The sequence below is a fragment of the Leptonychotes weddellii genome, chromosome 6, assembly GCF_054177405.1.
Source record: "Leptonychotes weddellii isolate Sample4059 chromosome 6, ASM5417740v2, whole genome shotgun sequence".
Classification (NCBI taxonomy): Eukaryota; Metazoa; Chordata; class Mammalia; order Carnivora; family Phocidae; genus Leptonychotes; species Leptonychotes weddellii.
In genome coordinates this window covers 135189704-135204831 of record NC_138374.1, presented here as the reverse complement: position 1 = coordinate 135204831, position 15128 = coordinate 135189704, and the positions used below count along the sequence as shown (strand labels likewise).

Here is a 15128-nt window from a genome sequence, read left to right as displayed (position 1 = left end):
AAAAGGAGGCTTTTCAGTTTGTTTCTTTCTATAGTTTGATTATTTTAACTTTTAAATACATTCATGTTTTTAAAGTGTCAGTGGGGTTTCTGGGTGGGGAGATTTGGGCTTTTTTGTTGGTGTATTTGTTTGGTTTCTATTTTGTACCACTATTTAGTAAACAAACAAAAACCCTAAACTAATAATACACTCTTGGGAAACTCAGTATTTTAGAAGTCATTCCAGTCAGATTTAGTTAGGATTTTAGGAAAGTGTTGATCAGAAAGTATTTGTTGGCAGAAAGAGGAATGAGCACAGGCTTTAAGCTCAAGGGGGCCTTAAGTAGTAGATTCAGACCCACTATTGACAAATGACATAATGTCGTTAAGCCTTTGTTTCCTCATATTTGTAAGGCAGCTAATAATTCCAACCACCTTCAAGTACTTTCCAGTCCCTCAATGAGATGCTCTGCACGTATAGTACCCAGTGCCAAATGTGGCAAACGTCGGATTCGCAAATGGTACCTGTGATCATTTTTATCATATGTATGTTGCTGTCCTAGTTGCTAGCTCATAGCAGGTTAGAATGAAGATGCTGGCTCAAATTGACAATTAAACTGGGGTTGGTATTAGGATTAATAGTTAGAGTCTGTAATAGATTAGGGTTAGGATTGAAATTAGAATTCAATTAAGGTTAGAATTAAAATGCACACAGAGGTGATTATTAAGGATGGGGTTAATTAAAACTGGATAATGGAAGAAGGAAGCAGTATGAGGAGTACTGGTTTAGTTGGGTTGGAAAATTAAAGAGAAAAGCAATGTGGAAACCCATGTAGAATTCACTGATAAAGGAAAAGTCATAGAGACGAGAAGGATTAGAGTCCAGAGCAGAACTGAGCCCAGTCTTCCGAGCTGTTTCCTACAGGTGCAGTCATCCCCCTCCTGGATGAATAATACCTAGTATTCACCGGGCTCGGCTGAGGCCCCCTCCCATCCTGAGCAGGAGCAGGACCAGCACGGGGAAAGGAATGCCCAGGGCCCACACAGCTGCATCCAGCCCAGCACCGTGCCAGCACCGCATTCCACACCCCCAGCTCCCTAGGCTGTTGCTGAGTGGACAGGAGCATCCAGGAGCCAAAACCCGCCTTCTCTCCAATCTCCTTCTCGGCTTCCCCCCGACACCCAGCCTCCACTGTAGCTACCAGCTCTTTAATCCCACAGACAACCTACTCCACACTTTGTGCAAGTCTCTTGGAAATGCGTATTGTGTGTCACAGAATTTTAGAGTGGAAAGTAACCATAGAGATCACAATCCAACATGGATACTTCTATCTTATCTATTTACATGATGGGGAGAATCCTTGTAGGTCAGTCTTGCTTTGCAAAAACTCTACTCGTAGTGAATAGGAGTGAGATGCCGGGTGTTCATGCATGTACAAAGGGCATTAGAATGATTATAGGCAAGGAGTTATTCCCAATAGAGACATCCACATCTGCAGGAGAAGCTACCCTTTCATTCAGAGACACGCAGGAGTGAGCAATTCCTCAATCTGTACACTGCTCAGAAGTACTGACAATGATTCTCCTTATTCCTCCTGCTCCCGAGGGGACTATCTGCCTCCCTATCCAACGTGGGTAACCCCTTTACTGTGCACCTGTGTGATCGTAGGAAGTCACTCAACTTCTCCGAGCCTCATCTTCTTCAACCATTCAACAAGGGGCATTGATTAGGTAATCTTGAAGGTTGCTTACGACTCTAATACTCTTTCATTCTATAATTCTAAAAGCCAATGTCTGCTTCCTATTCCCAGGGCCTAAAGTGCTGTCAAACTGATGCTGATGATGCAGAAAAGGGAAAAGGAGCCAGTAGGAAAAGAGCATTCCAGAGTCTCATTTGCTAGCTCTTAATAGTCTCTCCAAAACAGCTCTCCCTCTCCTCCCACCCTTGATCCTCCTCCTGTGCGGTTACAGTAGAGGGTGGGGCGCGACCAGCAGGCCTTAGAGCATTACGTGAGGACAGGCAGAAGGGGATCACGGCAGAGCAGCAGACAGAAAAGATGATTAGTTAGAGGAGCTCGGGACCTAATCCCCTATCCTGCTGTCCCATCCGGCCCAGCTCCTCTCACTCCTGCGACAGTAACCTGTCCTCTCTTAAGCCTGCTCTGATGATCTCTAAGGCTTCTTCTACCTCCTAAGGTAATACTCTTTAGCCATCAAGACCCTTTAGCTAGGAGAGCCTGATCCTTCCCTTCTGAAGCCCCATTCTCTCTGAAAACACACCCACTCCTTCTTTCTCTCTGTAGGACTAAATTCATACCACCTGGTCCCACCACTGTCAGAAAGCCTGATCTTCCTCTCTGGCCTCTCCTCTCTCTTGCACCCTGGTCTGTACAGCCTTCAACCACACTCCCCCCTCCATTTTAATCTCTCAGAGATTTTAAGACACCAGGGAGCCCCAGGGAAGAGAATGTTTTGGAGTCACTGATATATAGGAAAGCAAGCAAGTCAGACAGCCCAAGGTGGCCAAAAACTTCTGCAAGTAATTCTAAATAACTACCCAGACGCTCAGAAAATACGCAAGAGGCAGGCAGAGCTCTTCCCCCAGAGACCACAGACAGATTCTAGAAACAGAGAAAACAGTGGGGCAGCATTCTGACCATCCTGAAGGAACTTCCCAGAGAATATTCGTTGGCCTCTCCATCAGTGACTAACACTGATACAGAGCTTTCCCGATTACAGAGTACTTCCCACATCCTTGTCCTTGAACTACTAGGTGGCAGACAGTTAAGTCCATCACAGAGGGCCGAGAAAGCCTGTCAGAGAAGGGGAAAGATGAACCAAACATGAAGGATTCTCATGGTGAGGCACAGTCTCACTGCAGAAAGGGGACTGGTGTAGAGGTTAGAAGACATGCACCCAAATCCATCATTCAGGGACAAAGCATGGGCTCACAGGACTGGAAGACACTTCAGAGATCATATTGCCCCACGTCCCAACCACCACTTGCGTTTTCTACTATTAACTGTCAGTGTAACCTTGGATGGGCAGTTAAGCCCCTATCACCTCAGCTGCCACCTGTATAATAAGGGGTTGTACCAGATGTTTTTAAAGAATCCTTATATACCTAAAATTCTTTGATTCAGAGAGTCTAAGATTTAGGAACGTATACCCAAAAGCTAAGGTTGAGCAAAACTGACTTCAAGGGCTCCCTTTCTGAGATGTACCAAGAGTCTTCCAGAAATACAGAGATCACACAGAACAGCAAACCCCAGGGACTTGGGACTCTTGATCTAAAAGCAAGTGCAAAGGCCCTGCCTCTCTCATTCATCTTATATCCGGCCTCAGGGACAAGAGCTGCTTTGGCTCCTTAAAGACGGCATCTTCTCGCGGGTCTGCAGATCAGACCATTGGGTCTGCAGATCAGACCATTCACCCAAGAATCTTACTTACTAGAACTTGAGAAGAAAGAACAAGTTCCTCTGGAAGATTAAGAAAGAAGAAAAAATACTGGGGGGAAGGGCTGTGAGTAAAGGGAGGATAAGGAGGATTAAGGGGGAAAACTACAGAGTTGCTTTGTAGGCTGTTTGGTTGGGCAAGAGTCTGAAGTGGAATCAGGTTTTAGAAGGGGAGTCATTTCTTAAACAAGGGATTGAGGAAAACATTGATTCCCACGGCCTGGGGGTTTGCTGAAAGAAGCCTTTCAAGGGAAATTGCCTGGGGCCACACACTGTTGCTGGACGGATAACCGGGGGCTCTTGGGTCAGAGGAGCTAGGGATGTGTGTGTTTAGGAGAACCGCTCAGGGTAACTGGCTACCCATGGGGAGATGTCGCTGGGCAACACTCTTGATAGGGGGCCCCGGGGCTCATGGGGTTCCCCAGTTGCCAAAGGAGGGAGGGCGGGGCTGGAGGACCTCGGGCTAGTGGGCACGCCCTTGCCCAGGCCTGCAGTGGCCGCTCCCGCCAGCTGGCCCAAGGCCCTGCCCGGGTCCCCTCCCTCCACCCAAGCCTAAGAGGGGTGCGCGCCGGGTCCCACTGCTGAGCCAGCTCCCTCCCTCGGCTCCACACCCGCGCCCGGCTGGCGGAGCTCCCGGGGGAGAAGCTGGAAGGCACCACGAGGGCGCGGAGGGGGTGTGGGAGGCGGGGGGCGTGGGGAATGCGGCAGCTTGGCCCCCCCGCGACCAGCCCAACCCCCCGTCGCCCCCCCTCCACCTCCAACCGAATGGTTTGCTCCGAGCGCCCTATTTAATCCCCGCGACTGCAGCAGCGCCGGCTCCCTCCCGGTCCCCGCCTCGGCCCCGGGCTCCGAAGCGGCTCGGGGGCGCCCTGTCGGTCAGCGTCGTCGCCCACCCCCTGCCCAGCCCCCGCCCCCGGGGACCCAGGCTCGCCGGCGCGCAGCGGGGAGCCGGCCGGGACGCGCCATGGGGGGCCCCTCCGCCCTGCCCCTGCTGCTGCTCCTGGCCTGCTGCGGGGCGCCCGGCGGGGCCAACCTCTCCCAGGACGGTGAGTTTGGGGGGGAGGGCTGCGCCGGGAGGTGGGGGACCGGGGCGGGGGCTCCGATCGCAGCGGGGCGGGGGAGCCCGCGGGCTTTGTCTGGGAGCGGCGGTTCGAGTCGCCGCGGCCGCTGTACCGGGTGGCTCTGCCCGGGCATCCGTGTCGGTGCGGGGCTGGGGTGGCCGGCTGCGCACCTGCTGTACGCCTCGCTGTGTGCGTGTGCGCCGGGCTCGCTCGGCTCGGTGCGGCCCGGCTTGGCTGTGCCGCTGTCCGTGTGCGTGTCTGGGTGTGCGCGTCTGTGTTGGTGTTTCTGTGTCAGGATCTGTGTGTATGTCTGTGTCAGTGTGTGTTGGGGGCGGAGTGAGATCTGTCGCCGTTTCAGTAAGGGCGTGTGTCGGGGGTTTGTGTATGTGTCTGAGGGGTTGGATAGCCAGTGCAAACCCCCAAACTGCCGAATGCAAACACCGCTGCCCACCCCCCGCCCGCCCCCACCCGCGGCGCAGCTCCGAGTGGGCAGGGAAGGGGGCCTGGGTGAGGCTGCCGAGGGGGGCGTGGGCAAGGAAGGGGGGGGCTTCTCCTTGGAGCAAAACAACAACACAGGGCGGGGGCCCCAGGATGGCAGTATCCCTATAGCGGTGGCAGCAGCTGGGAAAAGAAACCCAGACAGGAGCGGAGGAGGTGGGGGAAGGTTGGGCAAAAGGAAGGATCAAGACATTTGGGAAGGAGGATGCCGAGAAAACCCAAAGCTGTCTTGGGCTAAGCACTGATTTTGCCAGATTAGGGGTGGGGTAGCTCGCCTGGTCCCCTTTGCCCCAGGTGGGAACTCAAGCCTTCTTGGGTTTGTAAGCGAAGAGACAAGGAAGAGAGTGGGGGGAGCAGGGAGGCGGGGCCAGGGCGAGGGGACTTGGGGAAGAGCCCCTCCCGCCCTGGACCCAGCTATGTAGGTCAGCGCTGTGGGGGCCCCTCGGTTTTTTTAAAGGCTGCTGACGGTTCATGGGGTGGTGGGGGACAGTTTGTAGGGAGCCCAGGAAGAGAGCCACGGCTCAGAGCCTCAGGTCCCCTGAGGCGGGAGGGCAGGCAGTGGAGGGACTAACGGAATGCATCCTCAGTCTTCTCTGCCCAGTCAGAGGAGGGCTGGGCGGCGTTAGGGGGAGAGGGGACAGGACCTCTGCGGAGCAAAGGGATGTGGGGAGAGTGAGAGGGAGGGTGGTGGCTATGCCCGGACAGATGCCAACGAAAAACAGAAAGAACCGCAGGGGAGGAGAAAGGGGAGGCGGCTCCTGGGCTATGGACCCAGTGGCCAGCAGGGATGGGCACAGGGCCAGGGCGGGGCGGGGGTGGAGAGGGGAGGGGTTGAAACTGGGGAGGATGATGTAAAGAATTTCATTGGAAGAAAACAGGCGAAGAGTCAGGGTGCTGGAGGAATCACTGCTCCATCTCCCCTGACCTCCTCCCCCCGAGCCCTGTTTCCATCATGATAAAGGAGCTTCAGTTGGTATGAGGACACTGGGGATCCCCTCCCTATAGCTGGCTGGCTGACTCCTTCCACGCTGTACCCATCAGCACCCCAAAGGGAGTCCCTGCCCGAGTCACCACAGAGACAGCGGCCCCTCCCCTCCGTGGAATCCCCCTTCCCCAGAGGATTACACTCATGACCCTGCTCACTGAGGAGGTGAGGAGAGTCCCAAGGGCCAGCTAGGTATGTGGCAAGGAGAGACTGCTGGCTCTATGTGTCTCAGTAATGACCCTCTACCAGGCCTTGACTTTCATCCGCAGCCCCTGGCTTTCTCATCCCACTAGCTGTATTCAGCATAGACAGTGTGACCCAAACTGCACCTGTTCAGGAGTGGGGACAGACAGCCCCAGGCTGGGACCTACACAGAAGGAAGTCACCCCAGAAAGCTGGGAGCTCTTCAGCCCTAGGACATAAACATTGGAGAACAGAGTAAATCTGTATACTAGCCAAGTCTTTCTTCACCAAACACAGTATTTTGTCTTGGCCCTCAATCTGGGGGCCCAGCCCTTCCTCAGGTGTCAGGTTGAGAGGAAGAGAAACCCTCTGCCCTCACATTTATAAACACATCCCAGCAGTGCTGGGGGGAAAGAGTACAAGGCACTAACTTTGGAATGGAGAATTTCCAGAGGAGAGGTCAGGAAGTCAAGGATGGGGAGGGAGGTCTGTTCCCAAGGAAGAGTCAAATGAAGCCTCATTTTCCTTGTAGAGTATTATCTGTCTAGATAGTAGACATACGTCTGATGTGCAATGTCCTGGGCCTTACTGATGTACAAGACATACAGCCCCACACAGTCTTTCTCTAAATTAATTCCACCTCTTAGTTTCTGGACCTAAGAGGGCCAGCTCTGATGCAGGAGGTAGTCGCATAGATCTGAGGCTCATGGATGGTGGTCTTGATGACCATTCTGACCAGGATCATGCAGAAGGTGGGTCTGGTGCCCCTGATGTGGCCTGGGTCCCCCAGCAGGGAGCGAGGCAGTGCAGAGCCTACCTGGTGATGTTTGCCCAAAACAAGGAGATGTGGTGTGAAAGCGTGAGGACAACATTCCCTAACACAGGATGCCTGAGTGGTCTATGGTGTGTGGTAGAGTGGCTACTTCCAGGCAGAGGGAGGGAAACAAACAGCATGTGCTGCTGGGACATAGAGCTCCCTGGAGTAGAGCACGTTTGGAGGGTTCATAAGGCTGAAGAGGGACTGAGAGGCCGGAGAAGCGCGGGAAATGCTATGAGAACCAACCGTTCGTGCTGTGGCTGGAGGCCCGGGACCCGTCTGCACATTCAGTTTGCCACCTGCTCCTTCCCTCTCACATTTCTCCACTGATCCTGGCAGAAGCTGGCAACTCCAGGTTTGGCAGATACAAGGCCTATGAACTTAATGTGTTCTCTGGTAATCTCTGGTAAGCAGCTTGGCATTCAACACTGTGACCAGCCTTCCTTGGGCTCTTCCTTCTGCTTCTCAAGTTGTTTCCCGCACCCTGTGAGCTGACCAAGTGTAGAGGATGGGTGGACAGCCTGACTTTGCTTCAGCCTGTAGCAATTTAACCTTGTACCGCACTGCCCGACACATGAATATCTTTCCCTTTCCAATGACCTTCTGTCCACTGTCGTCCATTCTTCAGCCCCTTGGCCAGGTGCCCAGTGTAGAGCTCATGCCCAATGTGCCGGAGAAGTCCAGAAAGCATTCACTCCAGAGCTGCCCACGGGTCTGCTTGGCAGGCCTCCTCCATCCCGTTTCTTCCTCCCTGCAGCTGTAACCGTTCTGTCCCTGTAACCGTGCTCTCCCCAGTGCAGCTGTAGCTCTTGGGAAGGATAGACGTGTGTTTCCTGGCACCGAGAACTTGAGGCCTTCAGAGCGACGCTGGTATGGCAGAGCTTCGTGAACTCCATGCAGAACCAGTCTGTCTGACGAGGGGCCCGAGCTGTGGCACGTCCCCTGGCCATCCAGAGTCCCACCGCAGCCTCTGCCCCAAGCTCTTCCCGGGCCTAGGCAGCACTGCTGGGCAAAGGAGTTTCTTTCAGGAGCAGGATGGTGGTTTTCTCACTTTTAGTGTTGAAAATGTGAAATTCCTTTATCACATAAGTAAAACAGATCAAAGGAGAATTACCTGCTTGAAAGAGAGAAGACAGACCTGTGGCTCTTTCACCCTTCTTCCTGCCCCCCCCCCCCCAGCAATCTTGACGCCTGGGCCCTCTGCTACATGCAGCTTGAGGTCCTCTGGTCTCACCCGACAGCAAGGGAGCTAGGCCGCTGCCCTCAGATGCTCTCTTTCCTTCCTCTTCCAACTGAGGAAGACTGGAGACCCAAGTCTAATTTCAAGAGTGCCTTGTTGGAGACATTCCCTCTTCACTTGGAGAGTGACTCACAGTTCTGCAGCCATAAAATTCCACAGATGGCATCTTTTTTGGTGCGCTGGTCACTTTGAAACAGGCGATCGGGTTGTTGTGCCATTGGTCTGTGAATCCTGAGATTTGATGTCGGTACTCCTCGCTGATACTACTCCCTTGAGGTCCACATAATACGCAGAAGGGGATCAAAAGCTGCTTGTCCTTAAGTCACATGCTAGGACTGATATCTTCACAGTTATCACCAGAGAGATAAAACCCCAGGGGGGGGGGTGGCTGTGAGGCATCACAGTCTTTGTCATTTCCTACTCCAGTAACTGCACACTGGCTCTATGATCCCTGCTTTGTCATCTGCTTCTCAGTGACAGAATGTCACCTAAGGCTGGTAACCTAGGTTCCAGATTTTCCATGAAAGCAACTGGTGGCCTGGACTACCTCCTTACTGACCACTGAATGAAACATCCCCAAGGCATTAGAAAGTTTTGGTAATTATATCTCCTCCTCTCATTTTTCATGTTAAAATTTAACATTTCCTGTTTAACCATTGGCTATAGGCCCATATACTGGAACATTCTGTTTCCTGGATGAGGTCATGTCCTAGAGCTCTATCCATAAACTCTGAGAACAGCAATCCCCATGGGAATGCTTATAAGAGATAGAGAGAAACAAACCATCAGAAAAAGAGCCCGGAGAAACAAGCCATCTGATAAAGATTCAGGTCCCTAAAAACTCAGTCAAATTAAGAACAAACACTCCATGCAAGTATAAAATGGAGAAGAATAAGTCTCTGGGGCCAAAGACCTGCCTCTTCCTCTAGGATCAGCAGTAGTGATGATTCTTTACAAGGTCAGAAGCAGCTGGTGCTCAGGGTTCCTATAACCCAAGTAAAAACCCAATCCAACCCTGTTATAACAAGGAGATCCATCCCTTCTAACACTGAGAAGCCTAGCTTTCAAGAGTCTTGAACACATGAAGTTGTTGAGACTTTTGCAAAATAGAGGCTTAGCAAAGCTACATATTCTTCACTGAAGCAACAAGTACTAGAGAGAGAACTAGATTTGTCCCTTTACCAAAATTTCTCTAAGTGTAAAGAGACCGACCAAATGTCCCAACTAATGTCCTAAAGACAAATGCCTTCTTAAGAGGCATGATCCATTCCTCTTTCCCATACATGATGAAGACTGGACTGTTCATGGCAATTTGGGGTGCCTCTGGGCACCCTGACTCTGATACATCTCATACCCTATCTGATGGTAAGACACTTTGGCTTTCTCATGCCTTAGTGTCTCTGAGGGGACACAGGCACTATTTCCCTCATTAGAAGATACTTTTATTCATAATTGATTGTGGCAAATTAAAACCCCTTCCACCACCCCTAATACCTAGGTAATTGTCGTAATTACTAAGGCTCACGTTGACAAACTCAGTCTGGTGATGGTCCTCACTTTTTATATGATCTTGGGTGTATATATGGCAGGTTCAAACAAAGGACTTCAGGAGGCCTTTTAGAGCAAGTGATGGGTATAGCATGATCTTAACAGAAGTCCCGATGTCTGCCTTCAGTATGAGTTCTGGAGAGCTGGATGCCTTAACCCATCATCCCTGTTCCCCTCTGCTTTTTGAGGGAGGAACTGAAGCCCTGAGCTCTCCATGGTGCTAACCCCCACGTGCCACTCCAGGCTCTCTTTGCTGCTCTCCGTGGTCCTGCTCTCCCTCCAAACTTCCAAGTCTCCACCTCTCCTAAGGTGCATCTCCTTCCCCTCACCACAAACACGCATGATCTTGGCTATGATCCCTGACCTGCTCCACCAGGAAGAGGGGAACAAACCTTGAGATATAGATACAAAAGGTCGTCACAACCATCTAAACAACTGTAGGAAGGGGACAGAACGAGCAGGTGAAACTGAGGTTGAGAAGATGAGCTGTTTGAAATGCTCAGTGACCTCAGATGGCCTCAGAAGAACTGGATGTTTTGCCATATGTGGAGTCATAAACGATAAACAGAACTACAAATGGTCCTGTTTTCGATTAAGACAGTATTGCTCATATACAGTAGTACCACATCTGCCCTGTAAATGTGGAATACAAAAATGTGCCCTCCTCAGTTTGCTAAGTACCCCCCTCTTAACACCACTCTGAGCCTGACAACCAACTCAAACTGTCCTGTCATGGTGCTTATTTTCTCTTTTCCCTCAACCTTAGAAGTAAATACAAAGAGAATATATACAGATGGGTTATCCGAATAGGTAAGGGAGGAATTTAATATATATGAGAGACACCAAAAACAAATACCAAAACCCTGACTCACGTCCCCCATCTTTACAACCATCTTGTACAGAACTAAATACAACCATCTTATCCCAGAGTCCAAGTCCTTGGCCAACTCTCAAGAGGCGCATCTTTAAACTGGACTCTGCTACTCTTTTGGGGTATCTGCCAATACTGATGACGTCAAATGCAGCAAGGAGCCGAGAATGCTCAGCCCCTGCCAGTCTGAGACTAGACAGCCTGTTCCTCCCATCAAATCAAAACCACACAAGCTTATCTTCCCCTAAATCCTGATTTCCCCTAAGTGCTGATTTCATATCAATTTCTTAGTAATCATTCTTATAATGGTTTACACTGGTGAATGACCTACAGCAGAATCTAGTTGGGGAGGCGAGCTTCCAGGATGAATTTTCAGGGCCCCTCTTCCATCTCCTCATGTGAAACAAGGAGAAACTTCATTCCTCAAGGACAGGTAATGGAAGTGATTTATCTCCATGAGTGAGCCTTCAGGAAGACAGAATTTAGGTTACAGTAACAGCTGGAGTATCTCCTATCTACTCATCTCCCTGAGCCCCCTGTTCTCACGGACAGCAGACATGTTTCAGAAAGGATTCTAATGCAGAGTTTCCAACATTTTTTTTTTCAAAATTGTATCATTATTCTGCGTTGAGTTCTTCCCTCTGGGATTCCTTAAACCTCTCTCTCTCTCTGTCTCCTAGAGATCTCCAGGAGAATGATAAGAAAGCTAAATAATATAAAGAACTAAAATGTAGTCTTCTCTAAGGATTTATTTTTCCTTACCCCAGATAGACCTGCACTAATTGTGTATTGATTGCTAATTATAAGCACCTTTGACTCATTTACTTCCAGTTCAGGGTCAGGAAGGTCAGATGCACCACCTTGCCCTAGGGGAAAAAAAGAACAAGAAATGAAGGCTGCTATCTCAGCCATTCATCTCTAACCTAACCACTACTTAGCTCTGCACTTCCTTCATATAATCCCAGATATTAGCCAGGCAGAGTGGGGAACCAGTACTCCAATACCAGATTTCATTGTGATTATGCAAATCCTGGCTTCCTACGTTTACTTGTCTTCTTCTGTTGCCCCGATTCTTTGCTTCCAATCCTGATTCTAGAATTCCAGCCAAAACCTTGGGGTAAAAAGCTCTGGAGGGTGAACTGGTTTCTGGAGTCTTTGACTTAAATACCTGATACTTCTTAGAAACCCAGCAAGACTCTAATAAATACATTGATGACAAGTAACTTGAGACTTAGCATGGCTTAGGTCAACCTCTGAAGAGCCTAGAGCCAAGTTCTTTCCTTATTATGAAACGAAAGGCCAGTTTTGCCATCTGCTCCTAATCATTTGTCCCTCAGCAAATGCAAAAAAATGACAGTAGGACAATTGTACTCATTCTTACTAACTCTTACTCTAATTACTAAGGATGAAATCTTTCTAAACACGTATTATGTGTTTTCTCCTCTAATCTCTATCCTATCATCTCAAACAAATATAAAAACTACCACCACTAAGCCCCTGGGCCTCACATATTCTCATTTATCCTCAACTGCTGCTTCATGCCAACTCTCTCCTGGTTTCCAAGCCCTGGAGTCCAGTGTCAGTGACAGATGGCCTGAGCCTCAGCCCTTGGGAGGGGAGAGGATTCTGTCCCTCTCCTGGGGAGTCTGAGCAGAAGAGAGAACCTAAATTCTGCTTTGGGGAAAATCTCTGAGTTTAAGCCATATGGTTTTCTGGAAGTAAGGGGTTCTGACTAATAATGGGCTGGGGAAAAGGGCTCTGTATCTGGGTCATAAGAAAAGCTGTGTGTTTGTGTCAGAAAAAAATAAAAACAGAGATATGAATAGTGAAAACTGTAGTGTGTCATGTGTGTTGAGGGACACATGCTAAATGAGAGAAAGAGGGTGACTAGGTTGGAATATATATGTATCGTGGAGAACAAAAATTGAGTATATACCCTCCTCAGAGAAGGTACTCAATGAAGGTTTAAGAAAAGAACAGGAGATCTGTGGGTCCCCATTGTGGGGACCATGAAGTCTGTAGGCTTGGAAGAATGTGTCTGTTTCACCAAAGCGCTCAAGTCCCCCTGGAAGGCACAAAGTAAGGCTAACTGAACAATGTGCCACCCTCTGGAAAATACATTTTTAAGTGAAAAAAGTGAAAGGAAGAGACTGTTACGACTGAGGGAGGGGGCCTGGAGCAGTGTAGGTGTGCAGAGCGGAAACAACTGTCTTCATGTAATGCTCCTCAGCAGTGCCCTGAACCTGCCATCCACACCTTGACTCTCATCACCCAGTGAAGGGAAACAGTAAAAACAAGTCAGTGAAATCAGAACCAGCAGAGATGAATGCTTTCTTGCCTGGCTTCTAACAAATTAAACTTTTTTCCCAGCATTGTTATCCCCCCACACCAAGCCATCGGGCTGAGATATCTAAAGTAGGACTTAAGAGCCAAGGAGAGTAAGACAGAGCCTGTTGAGAAAGGGAGGCCATCCGTGCACTCAAGCGGGCGCTCCGGCTGTGCAAACTGGACTGGGGTTTCTCAGCCTTGGGGAACCCACTCTTCATTTCTCCTCCATGCCCCTGGGCTGCCTTGCCCATTCCCAGTCCCTCCTTTACCACAAACATACTGTCCAATGAGCTAGGTGGAATTCTCTGTTCACTTAGCCACACTGCCTCTGTTATGTTTCCTTTCCCAAGTATTTTCTAAGATGGGAGATTTTCCCCCAGTTCTATTCCACACGTGTGAAAGCAGCAAGGCAAAAATTTAGGGGAGGGGTATGAAGTGCCTGCACCTGGTTCCGGGGAGCATCTCAGAGTTCAGACGAAGTCTGGCTTCCTGACTCCTGCATCAGCATGCAGACCCCGGGTCCCACCTGTCCTGATTTCTGCGTGTGTGAACGTGTGTGGGAAGGGAATGAGGAGGTGGCTCAGAGCTACCATCAAGGGAGTGATGTCATGCCCAGCCTTGTGGGCTTACCTGAGCAACAGCGGATGAGACAGCCCCCTGCAGAGACCCCGGGCCGCTCTCCCAGCAGCTCCTCCTGAGCCATCCTCTTTGCTCTGCCTCATCCCCTCCCAGCCTCTTAGTCCAGAACACTAGATGCTTGTCCACAGAACACAGCCCAGTGCTGCGAGGAAAGAGCTAAGCCTGGGAAGGGGCTCTTTTGGGATCAGACCCCCTTCCTCTTTGTCTCCCAACTGCAGTTCTTGCTACAAGGCAGTATTGGCTACAGAGGGGCTTGCTTCTGTTGGGGGCCAGCCCAGGGCTCCCTCCCAGTGCCAATGCACTGAGAACACTGACTCAATAGCAAATCAAAGCAACAGCTGTCCCCACCTCCTTCTCCGCCACCCACTTCCCAGTCTCCGCTCCTCGGAATCTTAACTAAGTCTCTGAGGGGCCCCCTCAGCCTACCACAAGCCCACTACTGCCTCCAGATTCTTCTCTCTTCAGAGCTCGAGAATCGGACATGCTCCTCTGCTCTCTCCTCTCTTGTAGCCATCCCCCTCCTCACGGTCAGCCCTGCATCCCAAGGCTCTCCACCACCAGAGGCCAGCACACGGGTGCGCACCCACAGCCTGTCCTCAGTCAGCCTTTTCACATCTACGGGCATGGAAGCACCTCTGCCCCTTGGTGTCCTCTCTGGGGAGACCTGGAAGAGGCCAGTAAGGCCCTGAGTCTGTGAAGACGCCATTCTTCACGGCTGCAGGAGCTCACAGCTCACCTCACACCACCTCTAACCTGCCTGGCATTTAGGAGCCTTACCTCCTTTGAGGTCCGGGGTCCTGGGGGGCCTCACTACCATCCACAGAGATGGGGAGCAGGGAGGGTAGATGTCACTGAAAGTAAAATCACACCACCTGGCAACTTAACCTCTGAATCCCTTGGCCCCCAGGGCTGCTATCAAATGACAGTGACCACAGGAGACGGGCTTCTAACCACGGGTTCCACAGACTGCCTGTGTGACCTTGCTCAAGTGTCTCAACCTGTCTGAGCCCTGGTTTTTCTTCTTGAAAATGAGATTTGCACTAGGTGCTACTTCGGATTCTTGTCAAGTCTCAAAGTCTATGCTTCTAAGAATGATAGAGGGGAAAGTATTTTGGGGAGGATTAGGCATAACAGAAGGAAGAGAGGAATTACTGAACTTAGGTAAGAGGGGGTCAGAAAGGACATCAATTCCATACTCTGTGTGGTAGAATCAAAAAGATCTTAGGATTAACCACCTCTGGCCATTAGGGGTCAGTAGAAAATGACCAGACATGCAAATCGATGGCTGGGTTTTAGGAAATATACAAAATATATTTATTCATGATATATTGTAGTTTGGTACTTTTTTCTAATATTTGGGTAATTCAAAACATTTGGGATAACGAGGTTTGCTTTTGGTGTTTTGGGGGGTTTTTTGGTTTTTTTTGTTGTTGTTGTTTTTTAGTGAAAAGAGGGTTAACACACAGATAAGCTTTTTGTTTTAACCCCACCCTCACGCCCACCACAGGCGAGCTAGCCAACTAAC

The 15128-nt window shown here is 50.3% G+C and overlaps 1 protein-coding gene and 1 long non-coding RNA gene across 15 annotated transcripts in view; one reads left to right on the top strand and one right to left on the bottom strand.

The window, feature by feature from the left end:
* LOC145722385 (uncharacterized) overlaps nt 1-15128 on the bottom strand; it is a 79243-nt gene that overhangs the window by 58858 nt on the left and 5257 nt on the right. The gene's annotated exons all lie outside the window — the stretch shown is intronic.
* The window catches only part of CADM3 (cell adhesion molecule 3), a 29303-nt gene continuing 18424 nt past the window's right edge, over nt 4250-15128 (top strand). For both annotated transcript variants that reach the window (XM_006741955.3, XM_006741954.3), the window contains exon 1: nt 4250-4479. In XM_006741955.3, the coding sequence (XP_006742018.1) occupies nt 4398-4479 (82 nt within the window). In that variant the 5' untranslated portion in view covers nt 4250-4397. The remainder of the gene's footprint in view (nt 4480-15128) is intronic.